This window comes from Bos grunniens, chromosome 1 (assembly GCF_055505025.1).
Source record: "Bos grunniens cultivar Pamir isolate PY7600 chromosome 1, Bosgru_T2T1.0, whole genome shotgun sequence".
Lineage (NCBI taxonomy): Eukaryota > Metazoa > Chordata > Mammalia > Artiodactyla > Bovidae > Bos > Bos grunniens.
The window spans coordinates 76,320,734-76,337,847 of NC_141165.1; the positions used below are offsets into that span (position 1 = coordinate 76,320,734).

Genomic DNA, 17,114 nt, shown 5'->3' on the forward strand with positions numbered 1-17,114 from the left:
TCCCCATCTGGCCTGTCCTACAACTGCCCAAATCCTGCCCATGGCAGATATTTTTGAAGCAAGGCCTGAGACTAAGCTGTTAACATCTGTACATGTGGGAATCCTTCCATTGTGTTTTCTTTCTTTTGTCCACCCGAAGTAGGTATTTAGTGAAGCATTGGTCCAAGAGTAGAAACAAAGATAAATAAGACATAGTTCCATTTCTCTTTATTACCTTCCTCTGACTTTTAACATGGGCTTCACAGGTGGTGCTAGTGGTAAAGAACCCGACTGCCAAAGCAGGAGACATGGGTTCCATCCCTGGGTCAGGAAGATCCCCTGGAAGACGGCATGGCAACCCACTCCAATATTCTTGCCTGGAGAATCCCATGGACAGAAGAGCCTGGAGGGCTATAGTCCATGGGGTCGCAGAGACATGACTGATGCAACTTAGCACTCACACACACAACTTTAAATACAGTTATTGTAAATCAACTACAAAGGTCCTTCCAGCCCATTCTTACCAATGCAATCCAAAATCCAGCCAACTGTCCCATCACCTCCACAGGCCAAAACACGGAAGTCTGGAGTATCGCGGAAAAAGTTAAGTCTGGGAAGTAGAAAGGCCAAAATGGTTTTGCTGACAGGCTGAACTTTGACACTCCTTGAGTCGAAGTCCCCCCACCCCACCCCAACACCCTGCTCCCTTCCCGGGAAGCATATTATGACCTTGACTCCTTTTGGGGTTGAAAGGGTCACTCAGTGTTCTGAAAGCAGAACATACTAAGCAATGCCATTGAGTATGAACTCCATGGAGCCAACTTTGTCTAAGGAGATTCTGACTCAATATTCAACACAGAAAATGGTTTTCTAGAAACTGTCTATGATTTATGCAGAGGAATCCACAGTTTGCTTATTTTGGCACCAATACAATTAACCCCCAACATCTGCCTCCTTTCTAGCTCTCACCTACTCTGCCCCCACAGCTTTTGAGATGCAGCAAACTAGCTGAATCTTCATCCCACCCCAGACCTAAGTGGAGTAAGCACCATCTCCCCTCAGGGGCCTTAAGCCTGTAGAGAAGGGCTGTTAACCTGGGGTGCATATCTAAGGGGTGTGTGGGTAGAATCCAGAGGGCCTTGAACTTGAAAAAAATGTTACACTATTATCTTCCCTAAACTCTAACTGAAAATTAGCATTTCCTTCAACAATACCTGTGACTTTGTTAAGGAGCCGAAATGACAGGTATTTCAATGTTTTACTACAGTTGTGGCAGGCATTTTCTATTATCACTTCTGCTCATTACTGTTTTAATTTACAGTAGCTATTAGACCCGCCTCTGGAACTTGCCATATAATGTCTTAATAAATCACGTGTATTTTCCTGTCACAGATTTGTTGTCTAACCTTTAGTAACTGTTTTTTCAATAAAGTTTCCCTGGGTATTTCTATATATTTCATTGTATACATTAAAAAATATTATCTTAATGTTAAGAAGGGGTCCATAGGCTCCATGAGACTGCTAAATGGGTTCCTGGTGCAAAAAAGGTTAAGAACCTCTGCTGTAGCACAGAGAGGATCTGGGGAGGCCTCGGGGTGGGGCTTGAGAAGCTGAAGCCCAGGATTTCCTCTTTGCCTTGCTTGGTGATCTGAAGAGACCCCTGGGGTCTTCTGCCAATGCAGGTGTGGGCAAATTAACATCCCCTCCCCGCCTTTCTCCTGTAGAACTCTTCTCTCCTGTAGAGCTGGATTCTGAATGAAGGCTCCCTTCAGCTAGACAGCCTCTCTGATTACAGGCTGACACATACAGCAGAGAGAGATACTCAGGGCACAGTGGCCCTAGAAGCAGCCACCAGGCTTGTCATCCTGGGCAAACCAATTTAGGATGGATGCAGTTAAGGGACAGTACTGTCTGTCTTCAAATATCAAAATGCCCTAGAAGAGAGCAGGCTGGTAAAGGCATCTGTGGGCTGCTGCTCAGTCACAAGTCACAGATGGAGGAGTCATCGGCCATCATGAGGACCGTGATGGCACATGCAGCAGCACAGGTGGGCTTTATTTTGAAATTAATTTTATAGGTAAGTCACGGCAGAGGTGCTGAATTTGCACTCATGTTTCTTTCCCCTTTAGTGGTCTTGTATCATCACCGCCAAAAATAATAGCTGTGTGTCAAACAGCTGAAGACACAGTCTCTTCTTACTTATTTTTTAAAATGAAAAACACTTTAAAAAATTTTTGGCTATGCTGCATGGCATTTGGGATCTTAGTTTCCTCACCAGGAATTGAGCCCACAAGCCCTGCAGTGGAAGTACAAATCCTAACCACTGGACCACCAGGGAAGTCCTCAGAGTCCCTTTTTAGAGTCCTTACCCAGACCCTCTTAAGGTCTTGGTGAGCCAAGCATAGCAATGCAAGTTTGGATGTTGGAAACCCCAGCCCAGGAGGCACAGATCTGAGGACTGGCACTGAGATAGCCTCGGGCTGGCCAGTCAGTGTCTCTAATGCACTGGCTCCGGCTGGTAAGAAGGTTGCAGTCTTTGGGTACCTTCCAGCCCTAGTGCTGGAGGAACCTCTGATTACAGGGCTCATCATGTCACGGCTCCTCCCACAGAACTTGGGGAGAGCTGCAGAGGAGCTGCTTATCTCCTTTTGTTGCTCCCTGTCTCCTCAACACAGGGAAATAGCCAATAGGCACATGACAGGAGACGGGCCGGTGCGGGTGGGGAAGGGTGCACCGAACAACCTCTGAACTGGATGATTCAGGAAAAAATGTGATTTCATCGAACAACTAATTGTCTTGATCCTAAAATGCCTCGACAACAGAACATGCTGTGGAACTCTGAGTCAGCTGTATGGATTTCTGAAATACCGACGGACAGTGCTAAGAAAACTCTTTTCTTCTCCCTGATGATTCAGTATGAAGATGCCAGCTAATACAGCCTTGCGAATAAGTTAATTTACCAGCCTGCCCTTCTTGTCAATCCCACAAATGACATTTGCAATTTTTCCCTCTTACAAAATCAACAGCTTTTTCTGGGATAAAGTAGAGTAGGCTGCTTCCCAGAGTCAGCCGTAATGGGTGTTCCTGAGTATCTCCAGGAGGAAGTAAGAGTAGATTACGAGGAAAAGAAGAGAAAAGGAGTGAATTGGTAGGAAGGACAAGTCTACGGATGAAAGAGATTTTAAAAAAACCAAACCACCCAGAAAGCTATCCTCTTTAGAGATTACAGGGGGCGGGGGAGAAATAAGAAGTAAAGATTGTATCTCCATACCCTGGAGTAGGCCCCCCATTGTCCAGGTTGAAAACTTGTTTGGGGTTGAGCAGATAGTGGAATTTCCGAAGAATTCTATGGAAAAAAAAGAAAGAGAGAGAGAGAGAGAGACCGAGACAGAGAAGGGGAATGTCATTGTGAGAAGTCATAGGAGGGCAAGTACCTCTCCAGCCCAGTGATGGTGGGAACGTGGGTCTCTTTAAACCCAACGAGGGGAAGACTGCACACAGGTCCTGCAGACCCTGAACTCCCAGGTCCAGCTGGCCTCACCCAGGCCCTCACCCTGGTTCAAAGTCTCCCCACCATCCAAGATTCAGTCTCCACCCCCAGGAGTAGTGCGCCTTGCACAGAGGACAGTGCAGAGCAACCCAGAGAACAGGACTTCATTCTCCCGAGGCCTTCTCCTTCATGGAGAACCTCTCCCAAATGTTCTGCATGTTCTAGGTAGTATGATTCTGCTCTTTGTGGACTAGACAAAGGTCCCCCAGGTCCTGGGGTCAGGAGGACATGCAGGAACTGGAGTTGGGGCAGAGGAGCACTGGGGGCAGTAGCCACACCTAGGCTTGGTTTCAAGGCTTCAGCTTGAGACTAATTAGGTCAGTTCAGAAAGGGTGCTCTGCCCCTGTTTGGGTTGGGGGGTCTCATAATTCTTGTTTAAGATCGGCTTATTATTTTTTAAAACGTGGATTCCAGATCACCATGTCAACAATTCATTGCCTCAGAGCTGAACACAGGGAGGCAGAGCTGCTCTGCCCATCCTTCACTCTCTGCAGACTGGGCATTTCCTTCACTGATGAGATGAGTGCCCTGCTTTGTCGTGGTGGAATAGGCCAAGAAGTCTCGACCAGGTGCCTCTGCCATGTCTCTTAAATCAAGAAAAGACTTGGAAGCCCGGGAACTTAACAGGCATCTCAGAACTTAGCCTGATTCTGGGAAACAGAATAATGGCCCATGTGACAACCCCTAGGATAAGTTCTATGTCTATCTTAATACTCGCAAAACCCCCATGGGAGAAGAAATGATTATTATCTCCATTTTACAGAGGATTAAACCAAGGCACAGGGACGTTCAGTCACTTGGATCAGGTCATCAAATGATGTGTGGTAGGGCTGGGACTGGACCACAGGTCTGCCATCTCCGTAGCCCACTCGGTTATGGCTGAGGGGAAGAAAGGACCCAGATGAGGTTGTTCTAGCCTCTCCATCTCAAAAAAGAAGAGAACATACCTTTCTCCTTGTCTCCCTCCACTCTTGGGGTTCACCAAGACCAGCAGGGGGTGGGTACCCGGAATGGGGATGATCTTATACTTCAAAGGCAAAAGAAAAAGAAGTTAGCTGTGTTTCAGCCCACAGGAAGGAATGCAATGAAAGTGGATAATAAGACAGATCCCGGGAGAGGCAGCTGGTAAGCAGATCCAGGCATGGGGTAGAGGAGGTCAGGAGGCAATAGGTGCTGCTCCACTAGCTTAATCTGAGGGATTAAGCAGTTAAGCGGAGAAGGCAATGGCACCCTACTCCAGTGCTCTTGCCTGGAGAATCCCATGGATGGAGGAGCCTGGTGGGCTGCAGTCCATGGGGTTGCTAAGAGTCGGGCACGACTGAGCGACTTCACTTTAACTTTTCACTTTCATTCACTGGAGAAGGAAATGGCAACCCACTCCAGTGTTCTTGCCTGGAGAATCCCAGGGATGGGGGAGCCTGGTGGGCTGCCATCTATGGGATCGCACAGAGTCAGACATGACTGAAGTGACTTAGCAGCAGCAGTAGCAGCAGCAAGCAGTTAAGTGTCTCCAGCCTAAGTGGTTTTTAAGTAGCATTAATGGTGACAAGGGTTTGAGGAGGGGATCAGAAATGGGGCTTCAAATTATTCAGCAATGGTGTGGCTTTGTGCCCACAGCACAAGATTAGCTTTTGTGAAGATACAACTGAAATGATCTTAGAAAATATGACCATCCGGTCCTACACCTAAATAGAATGGAGCTAATCATCACTTCCACCCCCAGCATCTTTCAAATCCACATTTGCAGCCCCAATTTTCCTCCCGAGCTCTGGTTCTACCTTTCTCACTGTCAAAGGGGGTATCTTCAGCCACTGGAACATGCCCCAAATCTGACTTACCTTCTTTCCCCCCAAAACTGGTCCTCTCTCCTGGCTACTACTATTATTCATCCAGTCACCCAGGGAAGACCCTGTCCTGCCAGCTCTTCCCCTGGAATGTCTCATTATCTCCGGCAGCTGCCACAATGCCCACACTGCTCAGGCTTTCTCACCTCAGGTGAAGCCCTGTAAGCTGCCCCCACGCAGTTCTTTCCCAGGCGTCACTAGTCATACCACTCCTGCTCAAAATCCTTTAATGACATCTCATTACCCAGAGGATAAAATCCAAACCTGCTAACCTGGCCTGCAAGGTATTTACGTGTAGCCCCTTTCTATCGTTCTCCCTTAATCACTCTAACCTTCACTGCAGCTCCAGCCAAGTCTGGCTCTTACCCTCTATGAGTGAATTCTCACCCTGTGGTGCTGCTCACACTGGTTTCTTCTCCTCCTTAATGCCCTGAAATGCCTATTTCCTTCATAGAAACCTCAAGAAAAACTTCTCATCCTCAAGGCCCAATTCAAGACCTACTTCGTCTACGAAGTTTTGCTTGATCACTGCAATGAAAACTATTGCATTTGAAGCATATAACATCTTCTGGGTTTGTTTGGTATTGTTTATTTGCATGTTTTCATGTTGTATTTTCTCAGGTGAAGCGAAAGTGAAAGTGTTAGCCACTTAGTCCTGTCTGACTCTTTGTGACCACATAGACTGTAGCACACCAGGCTCCCCTGTCCATGTGATTCTCTAGGCGAGAATACTGGAGTGGGTAGTCATTCCCTTCTCCAGGGGATCTTCCCGGCCCAGGGATCGAACCTGTGTTTCCTGCATTGCAGGCAGATTCTTTATCATCTGAGCACCAGGGAAGCCCAAATGTCTCAAAACATCAACTGGACATTAAATGTCTCAAGGGCAGGGCGGGAGTGTGTATAACCCTCCTACCAAGGATCCCGTTGCCCCAGAGACAGGTGTACTCAGTAAATACTTGTAGCTTCAGCAGAAGGATACACCGATACAGAGGAGCAGCGCCGCTCCATATTCACTGTCTTATGCCTGCTTTTCCATATCTCAAGCTAAAAATTCAGCAAACCCAGTGCCAGATAAGTTGAAATGGACAGCAACATTCTTTATAAATTTTAGGAATTTTTCCATCTGCCAAGGGTGATTATTTGTGTGGTAGCCAGAAGCATCTTGGAGACTGAGAAGTAAATCTTTACCTCTGGGGGTGGTATTCAGAATGCTGAACGACCTGCATAGCATGGACACTGTCCAATCAGAACAGATGCAGGACAAGCAGATAGATGTCAGCTGTGAACTGACGTATCTGCACTGTGTGCGTGCTCCATCTGACTTTCTCCCCTTCAAGGTATCTAGAGCTTTACCACATCAAGCTTCTGGCATCACTGTGGCTTATGTTTTATACTCATCTACAAGTTCTCATTGAATCTTCGAGCATCTCTGGGAGGTGGGCAGTGCAGGGATTTGCTATGTGCCTTTTCAAAGAAGGAAACTTAAGGGTCAGAGGGAGAGGAGGAGTCCCCAGTGTTCTTTCTTTTTCTTTTTCTCATTCCACCTCACCAGGCTGCCTTTTCTGCATTCCCTGGCACTTTGTGAAAGGCACAGAGAGAAGTTCATTGGTGAATCCAACTAAAAAAAAAAAAACTGAGTTCTTAAATACACATTTAAGGATGGAGGAGAACTTTTGGATCTATTTAACTCTTTTGGCAGATCACATTCTGGAGACAGCTTGGCAGTCTTGGAAAACCCAATTGTCTATTTTTAGGCCACATTCTTGTTATTATTCAGGGGGTATGCATATTGAAGTTTTATGCAGCATGTTCCTTAAAAGGTGATAAAGCCAGTGTGGCCAGCTACAGGATCAACCAACCTCCCTTTGCACCACTTGCCTACAGCATGGTGGCCAAAGGTAACCCCAGAGACTGGAAATCTAGTATCTTCTGTGATATAATCGATCAGATAGGAAAGCAGATGTTAAGATGTGTTTCTCTAGAACTCAAATCCTGTCCTCCCCTCCACAACCTTGGACCAGCTTAGAAGGAATGAGTAGACTCAGGGTTTGCTGAGGTACCTGCATGACAAGTTCACCCTTGGCTGACACGCTACCATCAGACTTCCCATCTGGCCTGTCCTGTGAAAAGAGAGGAAAGACAAGCATCCTTTGAAAAAAATATGCCTGCTATAAAAAAAGAAATCAAAAGAAAAACAAATGGTTAATATAAAGAAAGAGAATAGAAAACCAGTATAGCATAGGATGGAGTCTTCAAAGTGGGGCTTTGAACCAAAACAAAGAAATGCTCCCTTTGGGTTCCTCAAAGACTCTCCAGGCCTTTGTCATCACTTGCCCTGACTTTGACTTCGAGACACTGGAAGGAACACAGTGTTTCAGAGGAAACACTGAAATGGGCAGAAATGTACTCTGTTGATTCAGAAGCTTGATCTCTGAGAAGCAAGGTCTGAGATCTGGTTTCTATGCTTAGCACTACCTAAAGGATATGACACGAAGTCATCTTTCCTGTTTTTTCTTCAATGTTTATTATTCATTTTATTGAAGTTTATGTCACATACAGTAAAATGCTCAAATCTAAACCTACCCTTCTATGAATTTCTGCATATGTACACGTCCTTCTCACTACTGTGTCTTCTGCTATGTTCTGTTGTGACTCCTGATGCCATATTGACTTTGCCTGGCTTTTGAATCTCATAAAAATGGAATCATATACCATGTCTTTTGAGTCCACCTTCTTTTGTTCAGCATTATATTTTTTGGATTACCCATATTTTTGCATTGAAGCATGGTTCTTTTCCATTGCGATATAGTATTACATTATGTGAATTTGCCTCAATTTATTAATCCGTTCTTGTCAGTGGTCATTAAGCTCGTTTCCAGTGCTTGACTGTTATGAATAAAGTTGATAGGAACATTCTTGTGCATGTCTTTTGGTGGAATAAATGCTTGTTTTTCTCAGATAGACAGGAGGGGACTTGTTGAGTCATAGAGTTTGTGTAACTCCAACTTAGTAGATACTGCCAAATGGTTTTTGAAAGTGGTGGTTTTTTCCCATCAATTTTTAATGAGAAAGAAGATGGTCAAGTAAAGGGTGAAATGTGAGGAGTTAGTGATCCTCAGCCACATCTCTAAGATGAAAAGAGAACAATTTAAGGTCTTTGGTACTTGGTTTGAGAAAAGGGTCTGCAACACAGGAGACAAAAAAAATTTCAGATGGGGACAACTGGAGTTTAATTTTGTAGCTTTCATTTCCAGGATGGGGCTGTGACACCCTTGGAAATCTTCAAGGCAGCGGGAAGTCCATGTTTGGACACAGGAGAGAGGGAGACAGAGACAAGGGAAGCCTCGCTGTGCATGGGTGGTGACTGGGGTTCCTTGAGCTGTGATCTGCCTGCAAGGTGCTGGGAACAAAGAACGTGCTTTTCTTGCTGGGCCATGTCAGAGCATTTTGGGTGGCTGGTGGTCGGGACTGTTTCAGTCTGTGAAGTTTTCCCTGACAACCTGACTGTGCAGCACTGACCTCTCTTCAACTTGTGCTGAAAACACAAATCCTAAGAGTTGTTGAGGGAGCCCGCAGAGGGATGTAAATGTCTAAATGCTCCTGCATCTGAAATGTGAGCTGGGGTTGCCCGGGGCAGGGGGTGGTAGAGGTGGGGGGGTGGGTGTGGAGACAGAGCTCTGTTGTTGGGAGGCAACACTTACCCGGGTAATGGGGCATATCGATGTGGGCAGCAAAATATGGTCCCTGAGCTCTCCACCATCGCACAGTGTTGACAATTCACACTTGCGGTGAAACTGGAGGGGAAAAATGAAGATGAGAATGAGTGAAAGTGTTCAAGGAAATGTCAAGTATGAGAGTCTAGAAACTTCCTAGGGAGGCAAGTTGTCTAGGGCGCCTTCAAATCCTGATGCACTACTGCTTTGGCAGTATAGCTTAGACAGTGTGTGTGTTTGCATGTGTGGTGTGTGCTTAAGGATGCCAAGTCTGCTGTGGGCAGAGAAAGGAGACCAAGTGCTGCCTGCCCATAGCAGCTGGAGCGAAATGGTCCCAGGCAGACTTGTGGGTCGTCAGTGTGGCAGCCACATGTGGATTCCAGAGCCCCCCTTGGTTATTTGCTCCCTAGGCACTGAGACACTGGTAGGAAGGAGATCTTGTTGAAGAAACTCATGAGACGCTGGAAGTAAACCCCATGGCTCAACCTCTGTGTTTTCAGAGTTCTGCAATCTGATTTGGAGATGTGTCCTTTTTATGATACCTGGGGGTCAAGGGGACAAGATGCAGCACTGATCTGCTATGGAAGGCAGGTCAGGCAGCTCTGGGTGTCCAGGATAGAAGTAGACGTTTGCTGCATCTGGTGGGCACAGGCCTCTGGCCCAGGCAGTGGGGCTGCTGTCAACTCTGTGTCTTCCTCTGACACAGGGATTCTGGTGTCTAATTCTTCTCTCACTCTGTCAATGCCCTCGGCCCAGCCAATACCCAGGAGAAGGAAGCTAATGGTCCAGCCTGCTGTTCTCAGCTGCCTGGTCACAAAGACAGCAGACTGCCCAGCATCGTCTTAAGCAGACCTGGGTGGGGGTGGGCAGACACCCTCTCTCTGGGCAGTTTGATGATTTACTGGAGGCAATTAGACTTTGGGCACTGGCAGCAGCTCTGGGTGCCCTCTCTAGCCTTGCCCACGTAGCTCTGCTCATGCCCCCTGGCAGGATGTCCACTGCTGCCTGGCTGCAGCTTGAGCAAAAAAAAAAAAAAAAAACCACACTGAAAAGAAGCAGGGCTGCCCTGAGCGCCAACCCACCGTCATCCGGCACCACACGCAGTGCCGCGCGGTGACACTCTGGTAGCACTTGATACTTTTGTGGCACCGGTCACACTTGACGGAGGAGTTCCCTTCCACCCATGCGTGCTGCATCACCTGCAGGAGGGAAGGGAAGGATACCAGGGAAGGCTGCAGAACCACGGCCCCACGCCCTGGGCCTGAGGAGAAGGTCTGGGAAGAGCACAGGGATGGGGAGGCCAGAGGGCTGGTTCCTGTTTAGCGGGCACTGGGCAGCTTAGCTGAATTGCACAGGGTGGTCTCTCCCTACCTAGTCACTATCACTCTAATCAAGCTAGATGAAAGCCACTTTGCCTGCTTTTTGAACAGTCCATCTCCTGGCAGTTAAGCCTCTGAGCAGTGCCTCATCTGGCAGTCCATCTGCCTGTCTTGCGGACCTCTTTGCAAAGGGATGTGCTTGTGTGTGCCCTCTTTTGGAAGGCCGCTCAGTGCAGGGAAACACAGGAGGGCTTGGTCTGCAGACCAAGCTGATTAGAGCACTGATTTTCCACTTTATAGCAGGGTGATCTTTGGCCAGTTCTTGGACCTCTCTGAGTCTCAGGTCCTTCATCTGTAGAAATTGGCATAATAAGCCCTACCCCTGGGCTTGCTGGGAGAATTAAAGGAGCCAGCCTATTTGGAAGGGCCTTCCTGGTACAGCCCTGGGCCTTGGGAGGTACTCTGAGCAGGAACTCCCTTTGCCCTTCTTGCTTCTATGGGCCAGTGTGTCTCAACCTTAGCAGCCCCTTAAGACCACCTGGGGAGTTTCTAGAAGTCCTAATGCCCAGCCCTAACTCCAAGTCAAATAAATTAAAGTCCCTGAGGGTGAGGCCCATCGTTAGTTTGTTTTAAAGCCCCCTGAGTGATTATAATGTAGAGCCCAGGCTAAGAAGCACTCTGGAAGGAAGTTAGAGAGAAAGCCCAGAGGAATTAGTGTGGGTCATCAGCCAGTAGCTTTCACATCTTTTTCCTGCAGAGCTGGTTGTACCTGCTTCCTGGCCAGAATCTGTTTCTAGAGCAGCCCAGGAACCTGGGAAACAGGTGGGCATGCATGTGTATGCATGTGACTATAAGTGCAAAGTGACCCATGATGCCAAATTCTGGGGGTCTGAGCACTCAGTTAAGCACCCCAGGAATTCTACAACTTCTAAAAATTGTTTTCCACTAGGGCACCCTGAATAGCAGAAGGGGTGGATATGGACTCTGGGGAAATGTAGGGGCATAGCCTGAAGTGCCAACAACAGGCACAATATTAAACGCACACGGACTATTTGCCTGACACCATCCATGTTTGTATTAGATAAAAGTTTTAAATTACTTATCAGTTAAGTTACTGTGTCCTCCTTCCAAAAGGTTTTTGGTAAAACTGTTGCTCTAAATGTGTCACATTTACTTTGTAGTTTCTCACCGTCTGCCGTTCACCCCTGAGGGTGTAAAGAACTCGGTTTGCTAATCAGTTTGTCACCTACATGGTCACAATTAATTTGCTCCAAGATTATTATTATTTCTATTATATATAGAAAAAAAATATGAGGCTTCAGAGAGGTTAAGTGACTGGTCCTAGGTTCCAAGGCTGAAAAGTGGCCAAGCAGGGACTCATGGCCAACTCTCCTGACTCCAAGTCCATGGGACTTTCCCAACACCACGTTGCCTTCTCCCTCCTCTTCTGGGATCAGAAGAGGATGGTGAAGGACTTGGGTTCCCCCTGGAGTCTCAGAAAGCCAGGAATGTGCCCTCAGTGGTCTCCCTCTATTCCGAGTGTGGCAATGGCCAGAGTGCAGGCTCAGGGCCTGAGCCTAGGAGGCGCACCGCATGTCCTGGTGAAAGGCATGGGCATGGAAAGGTGTGTGCATGGGCATGGTGCGGGAGGAGCAGACAAGAGGCCATGTGGTGCCTCACAGGCATGCATGCGTGCCCCTGGAGGTACCCTTCTCTCTCAGACTCCTTCTGCGGATGGCTGGATACTACTCCCGTCTACTTATCCATCTCCTGACTCAGATTCTTTAATGGGGTCTTCCCTCTGCAATAACTCTGAGTGTCCTTCCCCTGCTAATTTGAAAAAGTGTCTATTTCCAGACTCAGTGAATGGCACCACTAGATGGCCACCTTAGAAACGTGGTAGCCATTTCCAACCTCCCTCCCTCTTTCATCCCCTACACCATTGCCACCAAGTTCTGGTGGTAGGACCTCCAAATTATCGCTCAAACTCTCGCCTTTCCCTTTAAGTCCTTTTTCTCTGCCAGTGAGACAGTCAGAATACTCAACAGCTGGCGTGACTGGGGGGCAGTCACTCAGCACAGACGCAGCAGAGAAGGCGAGTACAGACCCAACCCAGGCAGGCCCTCAGCAGCACTATCTCTTGCCTGAACTATTGGAAGGGTTTGCCCCTCTCTAATCTGATCTCTTTCTGGCACCATAGTCAGAGTATGTGTGCATGCTCAGTTGTTTTAGTCATGTCCAGCTCAGTGACCCCTTAGACTGTAGCCCGCCAGGCTCCTCTGTCCATGGGGTTCTTCAGGCAAGAATACTGGAGTGGGTTGCTATGACCTCCTCCAGGGGATCTTCCTGACCCAGGGATCAAACCTGCATCTCTTACATCTACCTGCCTTGGCAGGTGGGTTCTTTATCCCTAGTACCAGCAGTGAACCTAATTTGCAAACCCAATCATCTCTTCACATGCTCAAAATTCTTTAGCAGTCCCTTAGCTACATATGAACCTCCTTCCCAGCTCCTCAGCCTGGATCTCCCCAGTCCAGAGCACATCTCCTGCCTTTCCCTCTGAGCCTCCTCTATGCCAGTCACACTAAACCAAGTACAGACCCCAGAATAAGCCACGTATCCATGTCTTCACTCTTGAAGTTTCTCCAGCCCAGAGTGCCTTGTCCTCCTCGATTCCTTGTGAAATCCTGCTGACTTGGGTTCAAGACACAACTCAAATGCCATTTGTTTTTTTTGGTGAACGCTTCCTTGTTCGTCTCTTCTCCCTTCCCTCCGCCCCCATGCCTCAGCTGTAAGTCCCACACAGCGCTATCACTACCGCACTGCTCGCTACGTTATGCTCTGCTTATGTGCCTGTCTCCTCCCACCAGACTGCATGGTTCCCCAGGCTGAGGACCACCTTATGACCCTCATACCCCCTGGAACAGGGCCTAGCACATGGTGGGTGGGTACTAGGGAGATGCTGAATGGATTGATGGATGGACAGGATGGTTTCAGGGTGGTCCTCGAGGCAGAGAAGGGACAGGATAAAGCTCCCAAAGCCCCTTCCTGTCCAGGAATCTGTGGAGATGGATATGTCGCCCGGGACACAGCATGCAGTAGAACAAGGCAACAGGTATCACCAACCTCGCCGCCCCTTTTGGTTTTGGAGTTCGTTTTGATACACGCAGGAATGTTTTTGGATACACAGCGTTCGTGGACTGTGTATTTACAGTCTGCAAAATAAATGAATAAGTAAATAAGAATAGTGCCTGTGAGTGACCACTAGGGAAGGTCAGCCATCCTCCTCCCCCCTAGCTGAGGCCCAGGCCTCCCTCCATGGGGCAGGGGACATGTGGAGCTGGCCTGGCCAACTGGAAATTCAAGTCTCCAGTTTTCACTGACAGGAATCCAGTTATCTCCCAGACATGCTTCTACACCCTCCACCCCACCCACTGGCTTTCACTGGTGAACGGAGCAGGAAAACATCCCTTAAGAGGACTATGAGGTGTCACCCTGGCTATGCCAACAACACAGTATTGAATGTTGGGATGTTGGGGAGTGGAAAGCAAGGCCAGGGTCTCTCTAACTCTGCAGACAGGCAGACCTGGGCTTGAACTCCGGCTCTACCCTTTGTAACTACCCACATGGTCTAGGGTATGTGCCTTCACAGCTCTGAAATTCAGAGTGTTCTACAAGATGGGAATAAAATTAGCTTTTACTTTGGGGAGCTTTTGCAGCATGAAATTATTTGTATAAAGCACCGCTTGTGCAAGGCAGAATAGCTATTCCACAAATTTATTGTTGTTATTACTTACTACTATGCCACAGGCCTAGAACCTACTAGGAATGAGGCTAGGTCTATGAAAAGTGGGTGAGAGCCAGATATGAGAGGTTGATGGAAAGACAGGGGGCCCCTTCTTATGCCTGCTGATGCTTGTTCAAGGTAGACACTGGGCCCAGCTCTGCTACGATGTCTTTTGTAGTGGAGGTTGCCTGCTGCCTGGCTCCCATGTACATGTCAAATGAAACAGTTTGGTGACCCACACCGTACCCGAGGGCCCTCCCCACAGCAGCAGGTCCCCTGTCCCTGGAGGGTTCAGGCTGAGTGCCTGCTGTCTGCATCCTGAGGTTGGGGTGGGGGCGGACAGGATTCTGCACCCATATACCCTGGACCTTGCAAAGCCTTCCTGTTGCAGCCCTTCCCCTCTCTTCCTGTCCTCCAAATTCACACACATTCCCCCATCATCCCTTCTCTCTTCCTTCCCCTCCATCTCTTTCTTCTGCTCTCCTTTCCAGGCTCCCTCCCTCCTTTCTCATGTGTGTGTGTGTGTGTGTGTGTGTGTGTGTGTGTTTCTCCTCTCAAGTCTGACTTCACTAAGTGGATTATAAAGTATAACAAATGGATAATTTTAATTTCCATTGTATTTATGAATATTAATTTAATTAAAAAAACCCTCAGGTTCTTCTGACCACGCAAACATTCACTAGCAAAACGCAACTGAAATTAATATGAGATGCTTTTTAGTTACCTGTGAACTTTAATAACTTTTTTCTAGGGAGTCAGTGGCCCATGACACGACTCCAGCAGACTAATATTCGTCCATTTGATTTGGGTTGAATAAGGATAGGACATGGAGGTCTTGTTCTATTCCCTGCTCTGGGAAGAATATGGCAGGTCTCTCAAGCTAGGAAGGAGAGATGCCTAAACTTTCCTGGGACTGGCTCAACCATGTGCAGAGCAAGCCTGGCGAAAAAGGGTTTGAAGGAAGTTTACTCACAAATGCAGCAGAGGCCTTGCTTCCGAACACCCATGAGCATGACGTGGCAGAAGTTGCAGTAGGTTGGTTTCTTGAAGTGCTTCAGGGTCCAGGCATGCTTCCCATCCCCCTTGGAGCCCTGAGGGGACAGCAACAGAATGCGATGCTCAGCAGGAAGCCCCACTTTCTCTAAAAAGAGTCTCTTCTCATATTTGGAAGATGAATTATTCGTTTAACTTACTGATGTAAATACTCTGAATAGAAATGCAAATAAAAACAAAATCCTTCGTGTGTGTATGTGTGTATGTTCTAAAATAAGCAAAAATTAAAAATTAGGACTGAATGGAGTATGTGTGTGGGAGATAAAATTAGCCCTCTCCTGCATGGCTGGTGGAGTAGAAATCAGAACAAACTAAAGTTATTTTTCTCTTAACTTCATCCTTTCTTTTTCAATCATTTATCTATTATCTGTCAAGCATCTATTTATTATGTCCATCACCTATTATTTATCAATTGTCTATTATCCATCAATCACCTATTATCTATCACGCACCTTATCTATCCATCCATCCATTCATCCATCCATTTCTCTATCTAAAGGTCCTTTAAATGTTTATAACTTTCAACTTACAAATTTCCTTTCCTGGATTCCATCCTAAATAAATTTTTGAAAGATATATGAGCATTTTTGTGCTCTATCAGACATTGAGCGCAGAATTATTTAAAGTAACAAAAAACTGAAAATATCCTAAAGCCCTCAAAAATGACCAAAAGGTTCGTGGTACATCTCTATGATTTAATGTTAAGTGGCCATCAAAAAGATATTCATAAGAACCTTGGATGGCTTGGGAATGTGCTCATGATACTAAGTGCTAAGACAAAAAAGCAGAACGCAAATTTGATGACATATTATGATCTCGGTTTTATATAATGATACATTGGATGGGGAAAAAAAAAAAAACTGACCAAATTGTTAACAGAGGTTAGCTATAGCTAACAACACTATGGGTTTATTTTACTTTCTCTGTATTTGCCAAATTTTTTACAGTGAGGAGGTACTAGTTTTATAATCAGGAAAAAATTAGCTTAGTAAAAATACTGTACTCCTCTCAACAAACTTTCTGTACATAGAAAAAAATAGCAAAGAGACAGAGAGGGTTAAATCCTTTCCCCCTGGCTTGGCTCAGAAGCAAATTCATCCTTATTCACTAGATAAGCCAAGCCTGACATAATCACACACCTTCTAGCCCCTGGGAGCACAGCCTCACTGGAGACTGTGGTTTCAGGAGCATCCCTCCACATATAGTGTCCTTGAACTTTTGTCATAGACTCCATCAAAAGAGTAACACTCTTGGGCTGATCTTAAGGGTAGTTATAAAAAAAAAAAAAAAAAGGTACTGTAAGCTCATAATGATTGAAGTCAGGTACATGGAGTCCAACGTGCTGGACTGAAACCTACTTATTTCTGGGCCCCTCTGGTTTGGGCTGGCCATAGTGGCCAGACCTATTCCTGTGCTTGACTCCTCTGCTAATGGTCTCTAGAGAAACCCACGTGCTTTTTCAAATGCTGGTCTCCTCCTGGGGCCAGAATATGCTTTTTTCTTCTTCCACCTCAAAACCCTGCTTCTTCTAAAACCTGAATTTTATATAATTAAAGCCTTTTCATCTAAAATGGTTTCTACTTTAGTAAATGGGTTCATTAATTGATTAAATGATTCACTAAAAGACAGATTCATTCATCCTTTTGACAAACATTGACCACAAGGGATTTTTATAAAAACTAAATGAAATATAAGTGAAGCTCCTAATCCAGTGCCTGACACATTGTAAATGAAAACTTTTATTAAGTTCTTACTCTGCACTAGGGAATAGGGAACACAAAAATAAGTAAAGAGTGTTTTCTTACATGTGAGGAGGGAGATTTATACCTATTCTAGAAATGAAGAAGCAGAGACTCATAGAAGTCAGAT

General features: G+C 46.5%; 1 protein-coding gene across 8 annotated transcripts in view; it reads right to left on the reverse strand.

The window, feature by feature from the left end:
- The window catches only part of DGKG (diacylglycerol kinase gamma), a 223,094-nt gene that overhangs the window by 110,611 nt on the left and 95,369 nt on the right, over positions 1–17,114 (reverse strand). For 5 of the 8 annotated variants that reach the window (XM_086398099.1, XM_086398111.1, XM_086398116.1 and 2 more), the window contains exons 10-17: positions 15,166–15,283; positions 13,532–13,620; positions 10,169–10,285; positions 9,075–9,167; positions 7,434–7,493; positions 4,477–4,556; positions 3,251–3,325; positions 504–589 (exon numbers count right to left, since the gene is read on the reverse strand). In XM_086398099.1, the coding sequence (XP_086254225.1) occupies positions 504–589; positions 3,251–3,325; positions 4,477–4,556; positions 7,434–7,493; positions 9,075–9,167; positions 10,169–10,285; positions 13,532–13,620; positions 15,166–15,283 (718 nt within the window). The remainder of the gene's footprint in view (positions 1–503; positions 590–3,250; positions 3,326–4,476; positions 4,557–7,433; positions 7,494–9,074; positions 9,168–10,168; positions 10,286–13,531; positions 13,621–15,165; positions 15,284–17,114) is intronic. The other 3 variants (XM_086398109.1, XM_086398104.1, XM_086398113.1) reach the window with 3 other exon arrangements.